The sequence below is a fragment of the Tinamus guttatus genome, unplaced genomic scaffold (genome assembly GCF_059628265.1).
Source record: "Tinamus guttatus ecotype Peru unplaced genomic scaffold, ASM5962826v1 Tinamus_guttatus_pri_ptg000356l, whole genome shotgun sequence".
Taxonomy (NCBI): Eukaryota; Metazoa; Chordata; class Aves; order Tinamiformes; family Tinamidae; genus Tinamus; species Tinamus guttatus.
This window is the reverse complement of record NW_028288890.1, coordinates 671,918-697,070: the sequence shown is the minus strand read 5'-3', so window position 1 is coordinate 697,070 and position 25,153 is coordinate 671,918. Positions and strand designations below refer to the sequence as shown.

Here is a 25,153-nt window from a genome sequence, read left to right as displayed (position 1 = left end):
AGCCCCTAGCTCAGCCTGGCCGCACACGCGGCTGCCGACGCTCGTCCTCAACGCGGCACCGTCCTGCTCAGAGCAGCTCCAAGCAGCACAGTGCTCGTTGCAGGGCTACAGGCTGAGCTACTGACCTCACTGAAGGTTGAGGGGAGAGATGTCTACTTGGACAAGACCCGGGAAACCAATATAAAAATAAGCAAGTCAAGAATTCCCTTTGTATTCCCCCTGCGGCAAACAGACCCCAGGGCACCTTTACCCACACATATTGCTCTATAAGTCAGGTTCATCGTACAATCACTGCACACTCTGTCCAGACAGAGCATAGACATCGTTAGAAGACTTGTCATACAGCCAAACCAGCAGCTTTTTGGTCAGCCACAGTAACCTGGTGTTCAGCAGTTTGGGGACTGTTATCAGAACAACGTAAATAGGCTATGGCTAGAGGAAGAATTTCGCTGCCGCATCGTCCTGACGCGTCTTCACAGGATCCAGCTACCAGGGGCAGGGAGTGTTCTGCACTCTTGATTTAACAGCAGGTCAGCTCATGACACGTGAACACCGAGGTGCGTGTGGAGCCCCAGGACCCACCTTCAAGGAGCTTCTCCACTTTACTGAGCACGAGCCGCTGCTCCTCTCCCAGGGTCGTTTCAGAGGGAGGAGGCAGCAAAAGGCAACAAGTCTCAAAGCACTTCACTGGTAAACAAGATCCAATTCCTATCTGAAAGGCTCAGGACTGTAGACAGTTTATAGCATGTACAGGTGGTTTACAGGTCAGCAGGAGGAGGAATCCGGGCCTCTGAAGGCTTGGGATAGGACCAAGCAGTCCACTGGGCTCTTCACTTCAGTGTGGAAGGCAGATCCATTGCTCACAGTCTGTGCAATGTGTAGTAATAAAGAATTTGGGAGCTACCAACATCAGCAGCCAGCGTTTAGCAACATACTGAAGTTCTGCTCGTACACATGGGAGGAAATTTTCTTCCCTGCCTCAGGAACAGTCTGGGATACATCTGGATAAACAGTAAAACCACTGGGTCCAGCTACCCCTCGAGCAGAAAGACCACTGCCAAATTTAAGGGAAGAGAGTGCAGCTTGCATCTCAGACAAGCTGAGGTTGGGGGAAGGAGGAGGGAAAAACATCAGACTTCAGTGTTACCTTTCAAACTCAAATTATGGTTTTTCTTCCCTCTTCCCCCATCCCTCCAATTCCCTCTCTTCCCTAGTCCCCTCAGAGCAGAGACACTGCTGCTGGAGAGCGTGATCAGGGAATAATTTAAGACACAATAACTGGGTAGCCTTTATAAAAAGGAAGTGTCCCACGTTCTGGAGTAAGGAGTGGGAGGTCTCTTCCTGCCATACATCTGAGGAGGGCCGAGTCTCGCTGCACGGCCCTCGCTCCAGTGCTAAGCAAAGACTGGCAGAGCCAGGAAGGGAAGAGCCTGGCTTATGCCACAGGTAGAGCCCACGGATGTGGCAGGAACCTGTACAGGGGAAGTTGCATTCCAAGCACCAGTTTACACAAAGGCTTCCTCGTTAGGAGTGCCATTGATCTTGAGGAAGAGTTTGGCATCATCGTTCTTCTGTTTTCTTTCCCTCTCTAGCCTGCGTCTGTAGCAGACCAGGTAGATGGGAAGGCAGAAGCCCAGGAAGCTCACAGCGAGCAAGCCAACGTTCACCTGCAGGAACAAAGGTGAAATTTAGGGATTCAGAAATTTAGGAATCAAAGTTAGGAAGGCACCAACATAGCCACGCACGCTGGAGCGTCAGAACCCTACCCATATCACTCAGCTATGGCAGTCCAGGGGACGCTCTCCTCAGTGTATTGGCAACAGCCTCCGCTCTATTTTTATTTATATTCCTGCGACCAGAGCACTGTGTGTATAAAATAAACGCTGAAAGACTTTGTTGTTTTGGATCAAGGTAGAAGGACTCTTGTTTCACAAAACAAGCAGGGCTGTTGCAGTGTCGCTATGACAGGCTATGGCTAGTTTGCAGGACTGACCTTTGTCAGTCTCAGAAGCAGAAGATGGAAGAGATTTTAAGCTGTGATTTTTGCACACCATCACTTGCCAGCTGTGGGAAGAGCCTAATGCAGAGGTGGGCACATGTAGCCTGCTCTTGCTCTTAAGACCACCTGTGTCAGGACTGTTTGAGCTGCCCAGAGAGATTCTCTACCAGACACCACACAACAGTCCTCAACAGCTTTCCTGACATCAGCAAATCAAAATTTACTGATATATCGAGCTAGTAGCTCAAAGGAGATTTTACAATACCTGCCACACATTTTACAATTCCTGCATGCAAGAAGCACTCCAGTAGCCTTCTCCCTTTCCACATACAGTCATAGGGGCTAACAGGATCCCTCCCAGGGCCTCAGTACTTGCACAGAAAAGGTTCTTGGCAGCATCAAGGTAAAAGCAGACTGAGGAGCATGCAAAGTTTGCTGTTTGTAACTGGGGTTCACGCAAAGAAGCCCCCTGCTTTTCAATGAAATGAACCATAACCATCTTCATCACCAAGTCTGCCATTAGGAATGGGACTTACCCAGAGAGGGTCTCCTTTCAAAGGGCCCGTCAATGCCATGAAGAGAGGCTGCTGCAGAAGGGCAAAAAGGGCACTGACCAAAGACTGCAACCCTGTCAAGCTGCCAAACTGAGTAGAGGGGTATCTGTCATCAGAGAAAACAGCAGAATTATTATGTGTCACCTTGGCGGTTCACATCACCCAGCTCAGATTACCCTCCCAACAGCCTAACAGAGCACAGCCCCAGGAGAGGCACGGGATGAAGAACCTCTCTCCTGGCCTTCTGTGCCACAGCTCCCGACTGCAGTTTTGGCTTGTAGCCGTTTGTAGGAACCTGTTGTGCTCTCCAGAAGAGAATGAAGCTGGAGATGGGGCCAGCAGCCTCATCTCTAGACTATTCTCATGACGAACTTTAAAACTTAAGAATTGTCAGCTCTTGTTATTGCAAAGATTTATTTTGTGGCTATACCACACGACAGCTTGAAGTGTTTATACAACTATTGCTCCTAATGCACACGGAAAAGGACGTTGTTATTTACTAGTGAAGAGCAAAGACTCTTCATGCAGATGACAGCACTTGTGGCTGAGCAATCATTTTCATTTGGCCATAACAATTTGCTCTCTTTAGGAGTGAGTGAAACCTGCACAACAGGTTAGCATGTTTTCCTTTTTAGAGGACAAGTCTGATCCTATGTCAAATTAAACAATACTGTTGATTGGAAAGTGCTGAATACCAGATACTACTGATAGAAAAACAGGTCTCAGTAACAGTTCAATGTCTTTCTCTTCAGGACTGAGCAGTGTTTAAAAAGGATCAGGTTAAACTAAGCTTAGAAAAGAAGAACTGGACCAAAAAGTTTGAATATTCAAAGAAAAGTCACTTTCAAACCAAAAATACCTTAATTCAGGAAGTTCCAGACAGGATTAATTTATAAGCAAACCAACAAGTACAGGAACAAGCATTTATCTTGCCTAGGACAAAAGGTTTGTTTCTAAGTGCCATGGAACCAAAAGTTCATGCATTGCTGAAGCCAAGTCTTGGATGGGTTTACGAGCTTGGACTCTCCACATACTAAGATCAAAACCTTTGACAGAAAGGTCAATAACTTCTTTCTGCTGCCCTGTCCAACAGGTCAGGACAGAGGGACAGATCTGTTTTCAAAAACAAAACGTTGCTTAACAAGGAAGAGAGTATTTACATCCATCTATTGATAAGATGGAAACAGGAGAGATGATCCATCCTGGGAAAGGGAGGTTTCACTAAGGGCATCTTGGGCAATACTTTACTGGAGTAATTTCAGAGCAGACCAGGAGCAATGTATTCCATTGTTTTATTCACATAGCTACTCATTGTAGGAAAAAAAACCCAAACACACACTAGTTCCTACCATATAGTTTCAGTGTTGATAACCTAGCTTCCCCTGAGGCTCTGAATAGCTGCCTTACTGCAGTAAATAAGACAGTAGAAGGAGTTAACTGTAGGTCTAAACAACAAAAGCATCAGCTAGGACTTCAGTCCAGCTACTGCCATATCCAGCACTGATTGAGGAAGCAAGTCCCAGTTTTCCCCTCTGACTATGAAGTTTTATCTTCCTGAGTTCCTTCTCAGAAATTATCAACCCAAACAAGGTCACCTGGCCAGTCACACACTATAAATAAGTGGAGACTTACACAGCTGCGTAGAGGCCTCCCACTGCCGAGTGGATGAATCCTCTCACAATTGTGTGCAAAATGAAGGAAAGAATCTGGAAAAGAGAAGCAGAAAATGTCAGGTGTCAAATACCACCTAGATGTACTAGACCCCAACACATCACCGTTCCTAAAAGCTGTTTTCCTTTTTAGCACCAAGGCAGGTTTGAGGATCCCAAATCCTACAGATCAGCACAACGGAAAACAAACTGTTCTTGTTTCTAAAAGCAGCACATTCCCTTACTTTGAGAGGCCGGCACGCAGTGCCCCGAGGTTAACCACACAAGACCTATCTGATTTGGAGCTGGCACTGTTGCCACGACATGTGCCCCACAACCAGGGCCAGGGTCATAATGCTTTTTTATTGAGCTCTTTGCCAATTCAGTTAATTTTCCACAAGTTATTGCAGACAATACACAAGTATGAGCAAACCACAGCTCTTCTACATCATCAAGGTATGTTCAACTAGAGCATAAAATCACTAAATTTCTCTGCCAGAGACAGGTGGTGCCACAGAACAAATATTTTAACAGATTTATAATCCCACGAGTACCTTTGGGCATAGGTCAGGGCAGCATTTGGAGCTAAAATAGCTTACTACTTATATGGGTGTCACGCATCTTACAGCAAGTTTTCTGACAGTCAACAGCTTAAATTAGGCCCAGGTTAAACAGAGGCACAACTGAGAGGACCTCAGTAGGAAAGTATTTGTGACTACAGAGTTCAGCTGCAAAAACTCAGAAATGAGGAAAAACATGCAAGTCAACTCTAACTTTTTAACTATAGCTACTTCTTTAGGTTCTTTCTAGAGATATAAACTGTACTGTATTTGTTTTAATGCTCTCCCAAAGCTCTCCTAGCAGTGCCAAAAAGCCCTCCTGTCTTCAGCTGGCTCCCAGGGCCTCCCTGCACTGTCATTGCAAGGGCCACCCCCTCCAGCACAACCATCCCTTTGGCCTCTTCACCTGCAACGGGAGGTTAGGAATAAGACAGGTGACTCCAAATCCCACCAGCAGAAGGTTTGTGAAGGCAAAGGCATTGGTGGCGTTGGTGATCTTCTGGATCTGACGATCACGTTTTGTCTTTTTCTTATCGCTTCTGGAAAGACAGGGAGAACTACAGTGAGAACTGTGTCACAAAACACTCCCAGCAGCTACCAGAACTCACAGCAGGATTTTCCACATCCTGCATCAGTCCTGTCTAAACCAGTCAGGCTAGAGATCTGCCTAGCAAGATGGTGAAATCTCTATCAAGGGAAGTTGAGACGAGGCTGGGGAACTATTTCAGTGCAGTTACTCACACTGTCAGGCTAGGATAGCCCAAGGCCCACATTACAATTTAAATTTGCCCTTCTTAACTGATGTTAATGGGTGTGGAAGAGGGGAACATCTTTCTGAAACAGCGTTTTCAAAGCTGGATACAAAATACAAATTCAGGCCTCGATGCTAGAGGGGCATGGGTTAGGTCACAAGCCATACATTGGGATACAGAAATAAAGATGCTGTATTCATTAGCATCCAGATTGCTCTAAATCACTCTAGTGTTTGCAGTGACGCAGGGCAGAGGGGCCGGCTACGCGGCCGCGCGTCCCGCGCGCTCCGCACCGCTCCGCGTTGCTCTCCTCGGGCTCCTCCGAGGCGTCGTCGCAGTCTTTCAGCCGCCAGTCCATGATGTACCCGATCACGGGCGCCGTCAGCAAGCACAGCAGCTGCAGCACCCCAAAAATGGATGTGTAAAGACTCACTGCGGGGGGAGAGAAAAAAGCGCATCAGATCAAGGGGTACCCCAGCAGCTACAAAACTCAAAGAGAAAGCCCCTTCCCACTGACCAGCCCTCTTGTTAAGAGCTCAGACCCCACATATTCACATGCTGACAGGGCTGATGGCCCTGAAACAACAAAGCCCCATTTCACCCGTTTGCTTCTTGGATACAGACCACTACACTGGACAAACTGGTCTGCTAATGCATCACGAGGAGAGCCAAAGCAATCAGCCCAACACAGCAGCTAGGTCTCCAGGAATGGCATCCTAGCAAATGCTCAGTGCCAGAGGTTTCTTATGGCTAGGGGCAACAAGGAACATTCTCATAAAGCAATAAACCCTGAACAGCCACCCCTGCCTTCAGCTCCTCTCCTCCCTGCTGGCAGCTCCAGCTGGGAAGCTCCTGCTTTAGCCCAGCACGGACAAGCCAGGCTGGGAAGGTGAGGGCTAACCTGCTGTGCGCAGAACAGATGAATTTGGAGGTTGAGAGGGGAGAAGGGAGGATCAGCAGCAGGAAACCCAGCGTCCCAGACCAACCCTCAGCACTTCTGAACGTTCCCCACATATTAAAGATGGGAAAAGTCTTTATGAGGATTGCTGTGGGACATATGCAGCCTTGGAGGAAACTCTCCCCTCCTGTTTCTAGGCAGTCCCCTCACCCCGCGGTGCTTTTCCCGCTTCCTCGCTCCGGCCCACGTGATGGATCCGCAGGCACCGCGGAGGGGCTGGTGACTCAGAGCACCGGAGCTCCGAGAAAAAGATGCAATTCCAAAAGTGCCCATCTCAGCACAGGGAGCTCCCAACTTACAGCAGCGTAAGCAAAACATAACCAAAAGGAATCGAGCTGGTCCCTCCCTGCACATCTCTAGAGCTCTCGAAGCAACACAGCGCCGAGCGATACCAGAATTAACATGGGAACGGCGAGGAGTGACGAGCAAAACCGAGCTGGGCTCCCTCGCTGTGCCAGACCTGGCACTGGGTGACACGGTCCTGGCTCCAGCCAGAAAATGAGAGGAACTTCCCGCTCCCATCTCCAAACGCCCCTTCCTGATCCCATCGCCGGCGTGCGGACGAGCCCGGGAGCGGCCCCACATCCCATCTCGCTAGAGCGGCTGGGACAGGTGGTATCGCCCTCTGCAAACACTCCCGGAGCCGGCTGTCTGGTTATTTTTTAATAGAGGGTGAGAAGATAACCACCTTTGTCAAGCTTTGCTTCTTCAGGCTGCTCCAAACACCTAGTCTTGAGCTCTAAATGCTGAGAGCAGAAGCCACTTTGAAGAAGGGAATCAAATTTATGTGGAGAATGCAGGAAAGGAAGACTGCAGCTGCAGAAACAGAATCTCTTGGCTTTTCTATCGCTTTAAAAAGTCATTTCCCTACACCCCAGGATGAAGAACAGCATGTAGAAAATGCCAGCAGGTTTAGTAGCAGCCTAGGGAGAAGAAACAGCCATGGGTGGTGCAGGGGAACAGCCCCACGGGCTCCCCAGCCAACGTCAGCATCCTGGAGCCGGAACTGCCCTGACCAAGCAGCGCGCGGCTGAGCCTTCCCGCGCACCCAGGTCTCCAAACACGGCCAGATTTAGTAACTAGGCGTCAATTTAGGAGTGACCTGGCCAAATTTCAACTCTCAAGCACGACAACTAGGACTACAAGAGGAGAGGAGGCAACAAGATGTTCACGCTGTCATTTAGAGGGTTATTGAACTCGGCGTCTCCGTCTCCCGAGGGTTTTCAGGAAATAAATGGCCAGGGGCTGAAGGTTTTTCCTGCCTCTAGGTTTCAGAGCAGGTCTAAGTCACTGTAGCACACAGAGGAAGTATGACTATCAAGAAGGACACAGAACCTGATAAGAACTTAGAAAGTTTCGCTTTTTCCATTATTTTCCCCACTTCTCTCTCCTGTTTTGCTCCTAGACATGTTTGTGTTTTCTTAGTAACTAACATTACTTGCAAGAACAATTCCACTCTCCCTTGCCCAGCACTCCCGAGTGGAGACTCGGGTGGAATGCTCTAAAATCCCAAATGTGTAAAACCCAGCAAGAACCAAGGCGCCCAAGGGAGCGTGGTCCCATCCTCTCCGAATCCCCCTAGATCGGATTTCCAGGGATCCGCACGCTTCTTGGAACTTGCTGCTGACTCTGCTGCCACCAGACAATACCTCCGTTTTGCTGATGCCATGGAAACACCAAGGCAGCGGGTTGCACCACAAGCCCGGGCTGCGCTAAAGGGGAAGGAGGAAAGAGGAAAAACAACAGAAAAAAGGGAAAAAAATAAAGAAAAATCAAACCCAGAAAGCTCTCAGAGGTGGCACAGAAACGTGATATACCCAAGGGGCACAACCCCTTAATGTAGGGCTTGATCTAAGCTGTATATGCAGTATAAATGTGTAACCTCAAGCCTAAAATACCAAGGAGGGAAAGAAAAATTAAAGCAGTAAGAGCAAGAAGGGTAAATGGGGAAAAAGAGCAATTACCACGAAGGAGTTACAAGGTAAGCAGAGAACGGAGCTGTGCTGGGAAAGGTGGCAGCGGAGTCTGCCCTGTTTACTGTTTAATGTCTAAATTAGCTCTTGTGCCAGGAGATAAAGAGCCGAACGCAGCAGCCTGGAGAAACAAAGCGACCCGGGGAACGCCAGGGCGCTGCGGAGCTCCCGCGGCTCCGGCCCTCCCCCTGCGCCCGCTCCGCTCTCGCGGGAGGCGCCTCTTGGCTTATCAGCCGCGCGCGATCCAGAGGCAGCGAGTTCAAACTGGATCTCGCTACAAAGGACACCAAAAAAACGGAACGGGACAGCATTGTTTTGCAATCCTGGGTCTCTTCGACAACAGTAAACTAACGTACTCCTTCCTGTTTGCTCCGTGCGCTGAATCAGAGCGGCTGCCGCGAGCTCCCCGCGCGCAACAGCGATGACTTCAGCCTTCCCGCCCCCGCTGCCGGGCCCTGCACCCAGTCCAACCATTAGTCATGGGGAGGCAGCTGCTCCGCACTTGGTGCTTGTTTAGGATAAGCAAAGCAAATACCTGATGAAATAGGGTTCCCAACAAAAAAAAAAAAAAAAAAAAAAAAAAAAAAATCCCATCACAGCGTGTCCTGAGAGGCTACTTGGAACAACCCATCTGGGGTAATAGGATGGGAGAGGGTTTCAGGGACACGGAGCTAAAATTAGCGTGACATTCAAGTGCTGCCTCACTGCCCCAGTGCCCTGGGCCGGCTCCAGCTCTGCTAGAGCCCCCCAGCAGCTGCACGTTGGCACAGGCACTTTCCAAGCGCCGTGTATCTGCTGAGTAATCGGGCACGGCGGCTTCTCGCGAGGACCGAGGCTGGGGCAGGTCCCCGTTCCAAGGGAACGGACCAAGTCTTCAGACTGCCCTACCTTGGTCTTTATCCCCAGAGAGGAACTCAAGAATGGTGTTCATGGCCCCCATGTAGAAGATGAGCCTCAGCTGAGTGACACACATGGTGATAAGGCTGAGCAACAAGATGGGGCTGAAGACGCTCTTCATGAAGGAGGGAGACGCTGCAGAAGGAAGAATAAAGTCTCTGAAGAAGGCAATATCTCATTGTAAACGGGCACAATTTGATGCAATCGTACGTAATGTGCTCTAGGTGACCCTGTGTGTGCAGAGGGGTTGGACTGGATGATCTCTAAAGGTCCCTTCCAACCTTAATGATTCTGTGATTTCAGAGCAAGCCTTGGCCCCTGGGTTGGCCAGTCACACCTTGTAGCTAGTCACACCAACACTGTGCACAGTGACAGCCCCATGGAGGTCACAGCCACCATCTGGGGCAATAGGAGCTTCCTTCATGAGTGGCTGGGGACAGGAGAGCAGAAAGTCTCAATTACGTGGGTTAAAATGAAATTTCAAGACAGGAAGACTTGGTCATGATGGCAGTTGTCTAAGACAGCAATGACCAACTTGCTGTCCTCCTGTAGCATACTGGTTACTCATGCTGTACCCCCCACCACGGGCAGCAGCAAACAGTGTTTTTAGGCAAGCACACAGGGGCAAGATTCTTTATACAACTAAACCTGCATTTAAAGAAAAGCAGCTGGCACCTGGCCCTGGCAATATATGGATCATGTATCACATTATGTCTTGTAGAAACAGGTCTGGAGCATGGCAGAGGTGCCCCTGGTCTCCTGCCAGCACAAGCATCCCGCAGGCGCCCAGGGAACCACACCTGTGTTGTCAGGCTGGCACTTCACTTCCAGGTCCACCGTGGACAGGCAGAGCTTGTTATTCTCCTGCAAGGCTGTCAGCTCTTTGGGGCCCTTCATGGAGCTCCCCACACTGAGACGGCGCCCCACAGTCGTCACTTGCTTGTAAAACTGCTTCCCAGTGATTTTGTGGTCAAATCCCAGCCAGCTGAACTTTATTTTCACCCTGTTGGGCAGTAAAGAGAATGAGAGCTGCAACACAGGGTGGTGAATCAGAGGTAGCAAAGTTGCAGGAGTCAGAAAAGCAACAGATAGATTCAAGCACTGGCTTTCATTTACAAACCCACAAGAAGTCTAGGATCCCACAGCAAATAGACACTTCCCTTGGGCCATTTTGGCACAGGTCAGTACAGAAATGCTTATTGCTACTGGCAGATCATTTTCTTTCACAAACCCTACGCTCTGGATGGCTCAGCCTTCAACAGATATTCACCAGTCAAGACATAAGACTAGGGGTGTACATAAATCCCCAACCTAAGAAGCAGCAGCAGTTCACATAGGGCCGGCACAGACAATTTGGAGGAATGGCCAAGGAACTACTGCCCATTCTAGAGGGTTAAGGATGGGAGAAACCTTTGGGGCAGGTTAGATGACACTTACGTGTAGTCCATGTCCTCTGGCCCTGGGAAGGGTTCCAGGGGCCAGTTGAAGAAACAGTTGAGGAAAACTAATCCTGCACAGCTTGCCCAGACAAGCAGAATAAGGATGAAGGAGACCCCAAAGTCATATATAACCTGGAAATCACAACAGAATATGGTTATTTGCCATGAATACGAGAAGTTTGGGGTGAAGTTGTGGGGAAGAGCAACAAAAAGACCATTCTCTATCGCATTTGTTAAGTTCTTGGGACAGTCATGTGGGAAATCTGCAACACAGACAGGAACTGAATCTTGCAAACACATTTCTCTAACAAATGCGTTAAATAGTTTCTTTTTCTCTTCCCACATTATTGCCAAATGGTGAAAAACCCAAGCACGCAAGGACCAGTCATGAGTAATAAGCTGACAGCCTCACCTTGATTCCTGGAAAAGTAACAGCAGAGGAAGCATAGGAGCCAATCATCAGAGCAATGAACGTGGAACGAAGGTCACCAAACATGTTGGGCAACTGTGGAAAGAAAAAGAAAAAAAAATGGTTGAAACACATTGCAGCCAAGGGAAGGAAAGAAAAGGGAAGGAAGCTCACTTGGGAAGACCCTGATATTTAGTATTGAGACCTCTGGATACCAGAACATGAAAAAAACAACTTTTGTTTTCCAGGAATGAGGTAGCTCTTCATAGTGCTCTGGGACACTACAGGCTGCATTTGTGTCTCCACTGCCAGGCCGTGTCTATGATCCAAGAGCACCACGTGCAACGGGGCTGCTGCTTTCCAGACTGGCCACATACTCTGCATTCACTACCTTGAGCACAGCCTGTTTGTCCTGCACTGCACCTGCCCCTGTTCTTTCTTGGCTAGCTCCTTTCCCCAAGTCTGTAGCTTTTTAAATAACCAGAAGAAAACAAGTTTCTATCTATTCCTAAGGATCTGCAAGCTGGAAATTACAGGGATAGCATTAAATCATAGACTGAGACCTCAGCCCCTGCTCTTGAAGCTGGTCAACAGGCAGAGATGGAGCTTCAGGCTGACAGATTTCCCTCCCATCTCCTTTTTCAGGTCACTCCTCCCCAACTTCACTTTGCCATCAGCAGCCTGACAGTCTCAGAGGGCCTCAAAGCAGGACACGGCAGGTGCCTGGGACTGAAGCACAACCACCATTTTATCTGCTTAGAGCTGTTGCACAAAACGACCTGGAGAACATTAGGTGGAATCTGAGCAAGGAAACGCTCTCTTCAGATTCCCGACTGCAAAAACAAATCCATCTTTCCCAGGAGCGGCAGTTAAGGCAAGCAAATCTGGCTTGTGTCACGGCAGCAGCAGCGTGTTTACAATACAAGTATTCCGATGCAGGAACACTCCAGGATCCATCTGGCTGTTTATCATCCCTCCGTCTCACTGCGGCGCTTGCTGTGCACTGCAGCCTCCGGGTCCTCGGATAACCCCGGGCAGGGAGCAGTGACGAGCGGAGCCTGATGCTGCTGGAGATTCCCGAGCGGACACAGGGATGGCTGCGCTCGGATCCCCACACCCATCCCCGCATCCCTGCAGCTGGGATCGCTGCCAACAGGGCTGCTTTCGGGAGCCGCAGACAGGAAACGGCAAAGGATCCAAAGGTCTGTTACCAGGCACAAAATCCCTCCTTGGAGGCAGTGGCCTAAATACGCATCCCAGAAAATAGTATCCGCAGGATAAAATAGCTGCAGGTTGCAAGGAGGCTGGTTGCTGTTAACAGCCAGGGCATTTGCTTAGTCTGAAATACTCCAAACTTATCCCCAGAAATGACAAGCAGCAGCTGGGGAGCTGGGCACAGGGCAACAGCTCTGCAAACACAGCTGCTTCTTGCCTTGTTTGTCCCCCAGAGATGACAAAAAGCCTTTTTCATGTAGCAGACAGGCAACTCTCAGGTGGATCCTCTTACATCAGGGGCTACTGGAGACAGAGCAGGCCGGAAAGCGAGCGGTCACGCTCGGAGAAAACCCCAATCTGCCTCCTAGAAAGGCTCAAGATTTCCTAAAATCCTATTTGGCACCAAGCAAGTAGCCAGATTTAAAAAAAAAAAAAAAAAAAAAAAAGAGCAAAAGAGATGCTTTGGATTGGATAGGATCTAAAGAGGCAACTGCAGCTGCTGAGCTGGGGGAGGAAAAGCCTGAGAATACCCAAAGGAGCAGAGCGGAGGCAGAGGGAAAAGCAGCCCAGACCTAGAAAGAAAACGTCAGACTGCAAGTGCCAGCACTGGTGGTGCCTCTGCAGGGCTCTACCAAAGACCGGCTACTAAAATCACACGGTTTTTACTAACCTATTTTTCATGCTGTCTTTACAGCAGTGAGGCTTGGAAAAAAACTAAAATCTGCAGACAAACAGGCACAACAAGAAGGCTCTTTGTTTTTCTACCCCCAGAAAGGTCTGATCCTTAGTCCGGTCTTATCCTTACACTCCACAAAGGATCCCAGTAATTTCTGCCTTTACTAGCATGATTTTTCCCAGTTCCAAAAGACTGGAAGTGAGAGAGACTCCTAGAGCTTCTAGTTGTTTAAAGGTCAGTAACACCCAACATATAATTAACTTCACACCTTGTCTGAAAGATAGGGTATGTAAAAATTACATTAGTGGGGAACTGCTTTCTCCTGGGGCCCACTGCAGACATGTCATTCTCAACTTTGATAATACCATCTCAGTTTTGCAGATAATCATCCCCTCCTCTGTACTATACAGGGTTTAAGACCTTTGATTACTCTTGCAATTTTTCAGTCTTTCCCTGAAGAGTCCCCACTCTGCCAAATGAGAAAAGGAGAAACTCATGAATGAACTAGCTACTTTTACAGCTTTATAAAAGTTAAACAAACAAAAAACACACTTAAAAATGGTAGGAAATGACAGCTTAAACCGACAAATGATAGCACAGTAACATTATCAAAACTAGTTTCCCTCTTCTTTCAAGGAGTGCTCAAGAGAGTCTTGGAAAAAGTCAAGGGACTGAGAACTAAACAACTGAAGAATTATTTTTTATTGAGGTTGAACTTTGTTTTCCCTATCAGGAGGTATATTTGGACATTATACAGGCACTAAAAATATGTTCTCCAGGAAAACCTCAAACCACCCCGTTTGTCCAAGCCATATGGAAAATCCCGTTCCCCTTCTCCAACAAACAAGAGATCACAGAGCCCTAAATACTCCTAAGATTTCCGAGCAGAAAAGATTCCCTATGCAAAGATGCTCCCCCCTCCCTGGCAAATTAAAGGGCGCTGTTTGTAGTGGAGAATAAGAGCAAAGCAGCTGTAATTCTCTGAAAGGAAAACAGAACAGGAAAACAATCTATAAAAGGCTCTTTGTGGTAATTTATCACACATGTTTATTCCTTTGCATGAAATAGCTGAGGAGCAGAACCAGCGCCAGATTCCTCTGCTGCTGTCAGAGCCACCAGCACGGATCTGTTTCCATTTCCAGTCTCTGCTCATATTGGCCAAGCCCAAGTCACGCGGCAGAAGTCCCCGCTCCGCATTTCCACACCGGGCACGGCCTGACCTTGTTCCCAGCGCCGGGAAGGCCGCCGCTCGCTCCTCCCCGCGCCGCAGCGCCCGGCAAACGCGGACGCTCAACGCTGAACATCGACGCTAAACCCTGGTGCCCATGAGGGCTCTTGGTAGCCCCTCGGGCCAGCCCGAGGCCCTGCTCGTGGCCCGGGGGTCTCTCCCGTGGCGCGGGGCGCGCGCAGGTGGCCGGCGGGGAGGGCAGTCGCTTTGCTGCGACGTGGGCACCCACGAGCGGGGACGGCCCTTGGGAAGGGCTCGGAGCCTTTCCAGGCCGGGCCGACCCCGCGGGGCACCGAGCTGCCACCCCCAGCGCCCGCTGCCCTCAGAGGGACCCGCTGCCCTCGCAGACCCGCAAGGGACCAAGGCAGGACGGTTCTCCAGCTCCGGCCCGTGGGCAGAACGCCCAGGAACACCCTCATAAGGTGCCAATGGATAAATCCATGCGCTTGCACCAGCCATCGGGCACAGCGATCCAGGTGACGCATCTCCCTCCCACTTCAGGCTATTTTTGATCCCACTCGCACGTCTCAGGTACCAAAACGCCTCCGTGCAGCTCTGCTCAGAGCCACAACAGGCAACATCTGCAGCAGGTTTGAGGATCCGGGTCTGAGGCCATCGCGGCTCTCCAGCAAACACTCGGACGGGCTCTTCCTGAGGCCTCCCCATGCAAACTCACACCTCGCTGCTCCTTCAGAGCTCCTCAGAGTCTAGATCCTTTCCTGCAAGATCCAACCCTCCTGCAGCAGCCGTATGTCCGCAGTGCTGTGGAACCAGCTCCCTAACGAGGGCACTAATAGGTGGCTCTAATTATTTCGTCTTTGGCCAAAAGCCACGATATTGCACATACAGTATTTCCTTGCCCTCCCACTATCTGTGATGACTTTGAAGCAACCCATTTCCCTTGGATACTCAGCCAGACCCAGGCAACCAGTGATGGTAGCAGCAGGACGGGAGCCCTCTCCTCACCCCGGTGCTCCTTCCTTCCTCCCTTTTATTTGGAGTGGGGCAGGACAACGTTTACCCCATAGCTCCTTGGGGTGCTGGCCAAGGCTTCCCGTAGGAGCATTACATAGGAATGAGAAATCAACATCTGCACAGTTCTGAAAGCTTTGAATGTATAAAAACAACCACCACAGCAACATCACAGTAGACACCGCGATCTCTAAATCCAGCCTCTGCCAAAATTAGCTCTCAGGAGTTCAGCCAGTGCCTACGTCACATTAAATCAGAAACCACCCTAACAAACTTTAACAGCAAGTTCAACTTCAGCAGAAAGTTTAAGGTGATACAGAAAGTTTCCAGCTCCAACCTAAGAAACATCAGGGCTTCCTGGGCCGTTTTCTCCACTCAGCTCCATTTCAGCCACATTTACAAGGTTAGGAAAACAAGGTAGAAAAAGCAGCTACTTTGAGAATTGTTCCCATTTCCAGGCAACAGGAACCCCAAAAGGCACAGAGCCAGCTGCCACGGAGTGATGGCTGCAATCAATGGAAGATTCTAAGCGGTCTGTGCAGAAGGAGCTGGGTGCATTCAACAACTCAGCATTTCCAAGAAAACCTGGAAGGTTTCCCCTGCTCCAAACAATCCCAGCCCGTTATCATTCTCATCAGCAGCCCAGCAGTTAGTTGGCACTTACAGAGAGCCAGTCCTACCCGGCTGCAAGGGGTTTGTGCCTTCCTTCAACACGGGAAAGCTAAATCCAATGCAAACACATGTGCAACCTGCCCCTGTCCTGTTCCAGATAGCTGAGCACTCTGTGTACAGGCACACAGCAACTGGAGTCCAACACAAAAACACTCCTTTTCACCTTCACCTGAGAGGCAGGGAGGAAGGAATAGACAAAAAACAACTCAGAACAACAAGGAAATACTCAGGCTTTCAGATACGAGTGCACCCAATTTCTGATTTGCATCCAAGTAAAACACACGCCACTCAAGCCACAGGTAAAAGATCCACTTCATTCTTTCCTGCCAGCCCAGCTCGCAGCATAAGGAGGGATAAAGCAGTTGTGTAATAATTCTTCACTTACCGTAAGCGATGTGAAGGTCATGCACATCCCTCCAAAGCCGTTCAGAGCCAGTGCAATGAATATCAGCACAGACAGAGCTGCAACAACAACAAAAAGCCTGAAGTTTACTGGGGTGGGAAGGAAGGGGAGAACACAAAGTCCTCAGGGTGTTGGTCCTAACATGGGAAGCATCAGTGAAAAACCACCCTCAAAGTGCCACGCTGCCCATGCAACCACACACCGATGGCAAGCAAGCACACTGTGTGCAATTACCTATTTCCTAACTGTTGAGAAAGCCAGGAATTTGTTTGGAATTACTCATGTACAGCACCTGGAGCTGCCCCAGCTGACACCTGGTGCTCTCAGGTGCCTAGCTCTTGCTGTGCCACCTATGGCCACAAAAAACAGCCCTCCCCAGGGTCACTGAACTCACACGAGCCGGGACCTGCTTCACTTGTGTCCCCAAGACCCTGCTGCTGCTTGGTCAGGGCCCACAGCTTCAAGCACATTTATCTGCACCCCAGAACAGAGCCCCTCGGCAGCACCGCAGCCCCAAAACCTTTGTGGTCCAGCACAGAACAACATACTTACAGTCTGGGTTGCTGGCACCATATGCAATCAGCACACAGGACACAGCAAAGCAGGCACTGAAACAGAATCGAAGCCAGGAGTCTTACCAAAAGGCAAAACTACACATGCCTCTACCTCAGCACTGGCTTGAGTAACCCCTGTGTAATTTGTACAAAACACAGGAACACTGGCAATCTGGGCAGAAAAAAATCCAGGGAAATACCCAGGTGTTACAGAAAACCTTGCACAAAGGCCGAGGAGCCAGGCTTCCCTCCCAGCACTCTGCCTTGGCTCCTGCTGGAGTCAATTTCCCTCCTGGTTTTGACGCACAGACCCCACCACATCTCCCCAGGAGGTGACCAGAGACAGCAGCAGCCTTCGCCCTGGGGCACAGCTGTGGCCACAGCACTGAGTCCTTCCCAGCCCTCTCTCAGAAAGGCTCTGAGTCACGGGGACTTGCTCTGTTCTCCCTGCTCTGCCTACAGGCCAGTTTGGCTTCTGCTGTTCTGAACACTAGAAGCTTAGCAGAACGGGGACTCAGTGTGCCCACAAAGCCACTGATCCCCCCGTGCTATTGGCAGAAGCTGCCAACTTTGCTACGTGGGGCAGAAATCAACACCGAGCACTTGCGTGGCAAAGGAGGAACCCAGGAAAGGCAGGTGGGATGTGTTTGTCCCCGAGGAAACTCCCTGGCTCCAGCAAACTGTGATGCAACATCTCGGATTTATGTTCCCTAGGACACAGCTCCAACATCAAGGGAAAGAGCTACCCTCCATGATTCACAAATGACTCCGCGCTTCCTCCAGGCTCCATCTGGCCAGGGAGCACAGAGTGACACTGGAAAGCCAAAATTTGGACTTGGAGTCCCAGGCCTGTCCCACAGGGAACAACTTATTGCTTGATGCTGGCTGAAGTCACTCAAGATCTTCTCCAGGGCCCCACACATGGCTTGGCCGACCCCAAGTCCAGCTCTCGCCCCCAAATCCGCACGGGGACCCTGGCACCAACCTGCCCAGCAGCCGCAGCTTGCGAGGGCCGTACTTGTCCATGACGATCCCCAGGGGCAGGGTGATGGCACTGAGCAGGAAGGAGCCGATGGTGAAGGCCAAGTTGAGCATCTCGTCTTGGGCGTTGCAGGAAGGCCATTCGCTCTCGGCAGCCGTGGTGTTTTCTTGTTCGTGGTGGTCGGTGGCGTTGCCTAAATGGGATAACAGAGGATGGTCCTTGCAGCGTGATGCAGGGAAAGGACAGAGCCACGTGCAGGCTGCCAAAACGCACCCAGCACAGACCCATCATCTCCACAACAAGAACTGGAGGAAGCAGAGAACAAGAACAGCAGAAGGACCAGGGAAACACAGTCAGTTCAGCTGAGAACGGGAAAAGGCAACAGGGAACAAACCTCCCATGAAGCAGCCAGACAAAAAACCTCACATTAAGGGCAGAGATTCATTTATTTATAAAAGCAACCACACAACAAGGCTCCTGCAATTCCTGGGGACTATACCCAGTAGGATGGAAAGGGACTAATACAAAAACAAGGTACTCCTAATCCAAGACCAGTGTGTTCTCACAGATCCGTCCCTGAAGTAAACTAGAAGCACTAGCTACAGCCAAAGCATTTGTTTCGGATCCAGACACGAGGCTGACGGGGCTGACGTGCAGCAGCAGCTTTCTCAAGTGACAAACCTCCTGCCCTTGGCTCTGGACACGGCAACGAGGGACGGGGACATGGTAGCCACCAGGCTCCACGACTGCACGAGCTCCTTGATCCCTCCTAAATTTAACTCCTCCGCACCCTGGAGGAGCTACCTGCCTTCACCTCTTGTTTATGGGGGCACGGATCATTTTAACTTCTGCCCCCTAGTTCCCACTTTCTGCTCTTCCCAGGTTGCTGTAGGCTCCACATCTCCACTTTCTGTTCTTGCCTTCACACGAGGAGCGCTGCATCGAGCTCCCACGCAGAACGGCGCTCGGGTTGTGTAACCGACACAGAAACAGGACAGTTCAAAAAAAGAAAACCAGAAAGAAGTTCCCTTTTCTTTGCAGCAGCAGTTTCACTGCCTGATGTCAACTCTGTTACAAACCTACCCCAATTGGGCTAACAACTCCTAACGCATGTGCCGTGAGGCTTCCATTAACCTGGAGCCCCACGGCTCCACCCTGCGTCTCTCCGCACTTATCTGAGGTTTGAGTAACCTTTGTCAGGATGACAAAGCACTTGTTTTTCTTACTGCTGCAGCAAGCCTGTGACACAGCACTCTCCTCCATATTTAATAACCGTTCTGGCAAAACTCGGTGTTAAAGGGAAAGATCAGCCACCTACATGTATGTTTGCATGAAGTGAGAGCAGAGCAGGGCTCTCTTAGCAGGAGCTGGTCGCTAATTAACAGGAATCCCTCCCGTCCTGGCAGTTTGACACCTGCTCTTGGTGCAGCCTGGGGGCAGGATCCCTTCTCACCTGCCCCATCCTGGTGGGGATCAAATTGTCCCTCTCACAGCTGCTCTTTCCACCCAAACCTCTGCACATCCACAGTTACTGGTTGCACCCAAGTCTTCCTAGCTCCAGCTTTGCTCCACTTGCCCAAATATCCCTCCCGGTTGTGCAGTCACAAATGAGCCCTGCTCCACCACGCAGGGATTCACACACTGATGTCAGGCTTATAACCTTCCTGCACACATCCCAATGCTTCCATCCCGCTATCCCGGGGTGGCTGCGCAGTGTTTCACTGCTTCCATTGGTACCACTCTCCCCAATGCCTCCACCAACAGGGTCCCAAGCTTTCTGCAGCAGTGATAACTGTTTGCTCTTTCCTTTTGCTCTCCATGACCACTCAGTAAATTAATTTGTCCCCTTCCCTGCAAGCTGAGGTAGCCACAGAAAACATCATCCCCCAAAGCCAGGCACCACCAACAGCCCTTTTGCAGAGCAGCATGTGCCAGCACCAAGGTAGAAGGTAGCCCTGGGTGGGTGGCAGTTTCCCTGCTGCTTCTACTCCAAATCCAACTCCTTTTATCCATCTTCCCGTCTCCACGTGCTCCTGCCTCGGCCCGGGGTCTCACGGCATCGCGGTGGGGCAGGCAGCGGCCACGCGGCACCAAGGCTCCCCGCACGGATACATTGATAGGAAACAGATGTGGGCGAAAGGTTAAACTCAGAAAAACAAGGGGGGGAAGAAAGAAAGAGTGACAAAACAGCAGTGAATTCCCTGTGTCAGCACTCTGCGAGGCAGCCCGGCCGCGGGGCAGGACCTTGCAGCTCCCGCACGCCTGCCTTGAACAGCCTGTCAGCCTCACGACAGAGACATCAGCCCTGAGAACTGGAAGGGGCAAATGATTTTTGATGTCTTGGGCACACACAGTTGCACCGCGGCCCCGAGGAGCTCGGCTGGCAGATGCCTGCAAAACACGGAGCCTCCGAGGGCTGAGGTGAAGGCAGGAGCTGAGGGGACCTGGCCTTGGAAACGGCACTCGGAGGAAGCTCCCCCAAAGATCACCCGGGGTGGCCAGCGAAGCCAGGGATGCGGTGCGAAACGTTGGCATCTGCCTGCGCCAGCCGCCTTGTTTGCATCTGCTTCGAGCGGGGGCCAGCGCAGTGTAGAAATAAAAACTGTTTGCAAAAATAGCAGCAGCCCCCGAGCAACAGGAGGGGATTTGCCGAGACGCGACGGATGCGACATCAGCCGCCCTTGGCACCGCGTCGCCCTGCGGAGCCATCGCCGAGCGCGGCCGGGCACCGAGCGGCCGCAGGGTCCCCGGAGATTATCCGGGAGGAGGAGCAGGGGGGTGGCTCATCCACATGGGCATCGTCCCCAAATCCTCCTGCCAAGTCCCTTCATGCGCCAGCCTGACCGGTCCCATGCACAGGAGGTGTCACCCAGATGAGTGCCTCATTTGCTACCATCTCCTCTCACCATCCGCAGCGGCTACAGGAGCATCCTGCTCATCCCACCCTGCTCCCACCACCCGCAGCAGGATTTCTGCTGCCCAATTAGTAGCTCAAGCTGCTATTTCAAGCAGGAGGGAGGCAAGGTGAGAGGCAGGCTGCCTCGCTGATTGTGGGTGTCACGCTCATCACCCGGATTGGTTCTGGCTCTTAGCCGAGCCTTTAAAGCCATTCTTTCTCCCAAATTAAGTGCCACAGGGTTTCATCAGAGGGTCAATCATTAACTACTCCTTGCTGACCTCCCTTATCCTTGTACTACAGGAATGAGTCTGGCTTTTTACAGCAGCCACTGCCATCTCAGACAGCAGAGACAAGTTTCTCTTTCATCTTGTGTCTTAGATAAGGCTCAGGAGGCAGGCGAGCCACCCTGGCACTCGCCCCGCAGGGGACACAGCCTGTGTGGCCTCCCCTTCCTCTCCTAAAAGAGCTTGTGAAAATCAAAGTGAAGGGCACGTGGAGGTAAGTGGCCATGCAAGACCAGGATTTATTTTCAGGATGGTGTCACTTTTGGGAACCAGCTGTGCAGCCCTTCTTGCTTTGTGCCATTGCAAGTGCAGTTAGTTCAGGTTTCCCCTGCCCACCCCTCCCCTGGCACCTCTAGGACAGCCTCAGCAAGAGGCCCTGGGAAAGGAGACGTTCAGCTGGGGCTGCCTAAGGGAGGGACAACCTCATATTAATCAAACTCCCCTTTTCTCCCCAAGTAAAAGTCCACTTTGCAGCATTTCTCACAACACGTGCTGCTCCGACACCGGGGACAGCTGCAAGCCAACGCGCGGCATTTCCTGTAGACATTGAACATTTACCAGTTTTACGCTCTTCCTGTTTACAGGGTCGCACGTGCAGCCTCCCCACAAGCTGTCATCACATCTCACCAGCTTGTGAGGGACCTTCAGGCTGCGAGTTCCCCACCACAGGGCCCCTGGTTTTATCTTGAGTTTAACCAACACAGGAGCTTGGCCATGAGCAGCACCTTCTTCCTATGCGTTCCACTAAAACACACTATCTCATGGCAACCAAATTCACTTATCTTTGGGGTTCTTTGCTGCTCTGTCTTAAGGGAAGGCCCTCTGTGTCCTTATCTGTGTTCTTTGTGAACGTATTACCAAGTTTGAGAACTTTTTAACATGTATCAGGGAGCTCAAGGCTTAGCCCTTTCCATGCATGCAGCATCGCTGCGGCGTGAGGCCCTGAGCAGATTGAGCTCCCCAGAAGCTGATAAGGCCACGATCCTGATAAAGTCTGTGGAATCAGCAGTTGCACCAAGCAGAAGATGCTGCCTCAAATTGGTTAAAGGGCAACGTGCAGGAAAATTAAAAGGGGAACAAAGTGCCACCATTAGACTCTGCATCAGCAAATTGCAAATGCACCTCCCAGAGCATGGCCAAATGCACCATGCAGCCTGGGACAAGCTAGCCCTCCATTCAAACCCTGGGGCACAATTGCTTAATATATGTAGAGCAACTTTGACATTGATTTTTCTAGGTGCTCATCTTTACACCTTCAAGCAACTGAATTAGGGTCAAGCAAATCCCATGTGTTTGCAGCATGGCCAAATAAAATCCAACACCAGAGCCAAGGGCAGGCAGAAAAGAGTGGGGGGCAATAGAAAGATGGGTCCCCCATGAATTGCAGCTGCTTTCAGGACAGCTACAAATGTCTTCAGAGAAGAGCCTGCAGAAGGGACAAGGTCTAGTTCTCTTGTCAAAAGGCATCACAAAGTGCAGAGCTTTTGCTGACAAAGGGAAAGCCCTGCCAAGAACCTTTGGCTCATTAGGAAGAGACTTTTTTTTGCAATACTTGCATGCAAACAGCAGCATTAGGAACAACAAGTGCCCAAAGGCGTCTGGTTATGGTTTCTTCATTTCTACCAAGCTTCACCTCAACCGAGTACCCCACTCAGCTGTAAGACTCATCAGATTATGCTGGAAAAGGCAGAGCCAGGCCACCCTAACCCTAGGGAAGGGCTGAACCCAGCTCTGCAGGGAGCCTGTTGTCCTTGCACCCAGCCATGGTTGTTCCCTCTCAAGTGACCGATACTGCAAGGACAGAAGGAAAGCATGAGCAAGCACAGGTGAAGGAGGGAACCAGCAGAACTGGCCCCTGCTGCTCATCACAAGCCATCCCTAAGTTCAACACTGATGGTCAGATTTTTGAGGACAATAAGAACATTTAACAAGGTAATTCTTTTCTCTGTGCTCAAGGTCTTCTGCCTCCACATGCAGGTTGGTCACTGGAGGAAGAAACCGCCCTCAGGGCAGTAATTCCATCCCTATCCAAACATTTACATCTTTCTCTGCGGTATGTGGCACTCCCATAGGGAGATCCAGACAGACCACAGATTGGCAAACACGAGCGGGAAGTCCAGACAAATCCCACTGGTTTTGGGTAAAGGCTTCATGGACTGAAAGGAATCAGGACAAGCAGCATGGGGTGAGCCAAAGTGCAGCAGGGCTCTCGGCCACAGGGTCCTGCTCACAAAGCAGGTAGGAAATCACTTTCCAGGGGCAGTCAGCATTTGCTTATCAGCTCTCACATGTTTTATCTTGGAGGCAGAAAGGCTCCACTTGGTGCATTTAGTGAGGTCTCTCACACAGGCCTGTGACAAAGCTGCTGCAGCTTGACAAAAGCAGAGCAGCCTTGGCCACAAGTCTTAAATGATCTCCAGCTGAAGATCAGTCTGGAGACCACTGGAGATATAGGATATTGGCAAGTGGAAGAGCCACATTAGGAGCAAAGTTAGGAAGGAAGAAGCAGCCAGGCTACAGCTGATAGAAAGAGTCAAAAAAGGGCAAAGCCTGTTAGCTGGGTGCAGCAGCCCCGGCTCAGCAAGACTGAGGCAGCCACCCACAAGCATGCAGAGAAGAAAGGTCCCTGGCAAGCAGGAGACAAACAAGAAACTGCTGCTGGCTTAGCAGAAAAAGAGTAAATTACTATCACAAGTACTCAGAGTCAGCTGTTGCCTGGACTTTGTCTCCTCACATTTTGGCCTTCCCAGCCTCTCAGCCACGATGCACTGACTGCTCTGGGGTCCAGGCACTCACTTTGGCCATTTTTTGGCCTCCACCTTCCATACCCACTCTCATCTGCTATCTGGGCACCCCCAGCCCACACCTCTCCACGCACAGGCTGGGGGGATCTACATCCCCCTATACAACCGTCTTCCCTGCATTACCCTCCCCACACCACAGGATTGCAGATGCAGCATTGCAGGGAAGGAGACCACATAGATTTTCCTCTTACTGCTATAGACCACAGATACAAGAAAACTTGATGGAGAAGCTCTCATTTACACTCTTCTACTACAGAAAGTGTCCCCATAGTTCTTTCAAATGCTTAGGACCCCCAAAAGCATCAGGCTGCATCTCCCTTCCCATGCAAAGGTCAGGCAGGCCTCCACAAGGGAGGAGCAACCCATTGCTTGGCCTAACCTTTAAGACCTCCTTTCCATTCGCTCTGCAAAGCAGCAGCAACCACAGGCGTGTTCTTTCATCTGAAGGATGCCACTGCTTTTGGCGAGGAGCCCTATGCCAGGAGCTCAGCACTGCTCTAGCCACCTCCAAACCACCCCAGCAAACCTTAGCAGCAACCTATTCCCCCAGCCAGCCCCTCCGAGCGGCCTCACCTGGCTGGGAGCACAGGTAGGAGTAAAACCCTTCTGCTTTCAGCATGATGAGCAGAGACCCCCAGCCCAGCAGCACGGCGGAGAAGAGCAGGTTCTCGACGATGGCCGTGAACGCCATCCACCAGCGCCGGCGGTGAGCGGTGGCCAGCGTGGGGGCCATGGCTGCAGGGCAGACTGCTCCAGCAAAGCCTCAACCTGCAGGGACGGCAAGAAACCCCGGGGTTACCACATAGAGCACGGGCTGCTCAGAGCACAGAAAAAGCAGGATTTTAAGAGACTACCCCGGCAGAACAGGAGTGAGGCCGCCTGCCCAATAAAGAGCACTCGGGTGTAAAACTTATTCTTGCAGTTAACCCCAGGTGCCGAGTTACCTGGCGGGACAGGGGGCAGAGTGCCCTTGTCCCAGCCCCTCGGAGCTCCAAGGGGGGTTCAAGGTCTCCGTTCCACCTCACGAGCAACAGGTATGAAAACGCAGCAAACTGCAGCCGCCCGGAGCCGCTGCCCTCCACCTGCACGAGGCAGGGGGGCTGCTCTGCACCCAGGTGTCCCCCCTACCCAACAGGGCAGCGACCCACAGCATGGGGCCTCGCTCTGCAAGGATGGCCACATGGGGCCACTCACATCATTTATCCCATAAACTGCCCATTCCTATATCCCTATATTCCCCGGGCTCAATCCCTCCCCTCCCGCGGCACGGCTGG

At 51.0% G+C, this 25,153-nt stretch overlaps 1 protein-coding gene across 1 annotated transcript; it reads right to left on the bottom strand.

Moving 5' to 3' along the window:
• Positions 1–116: 116 nt before the first annotated feature.
• SLC43A2 (solute carrier family 43 member 2) lies at positions 117–24,647 on the bottom strand. Its single transcript, XM_010216655.2, has 13 exons — positions 24,453–24,647; positions 17,896–18,085; positions 16,909–16,964; positions 16,339–16,415; positions 11,194–11,286; positions 10,780–10,913; positions 10,143–10,345; positions 9,334–9,477; positions 5,808–5,946; positions 5,169–5,301; positions 4,186–4,259; positions 2,536–2,659; positions 117–1,667 (listed from the first exon to the last, which is right to left on the bottom strand). The coding sequence occupies exons 1-13, from the start codon at positions 24,610–24,612 to the stop codon at positions 1,506–1,508; spliced, it is 1,689 nt and encodes a 562-aa protein (XP_010214957.2). The 5' UTR covers positions 24,613–24,647; the 3' UTR covers positions 117–1,505.
• Between the last annotated feature and the right edge of the window lie 506 nt (positions 24,648–25,153).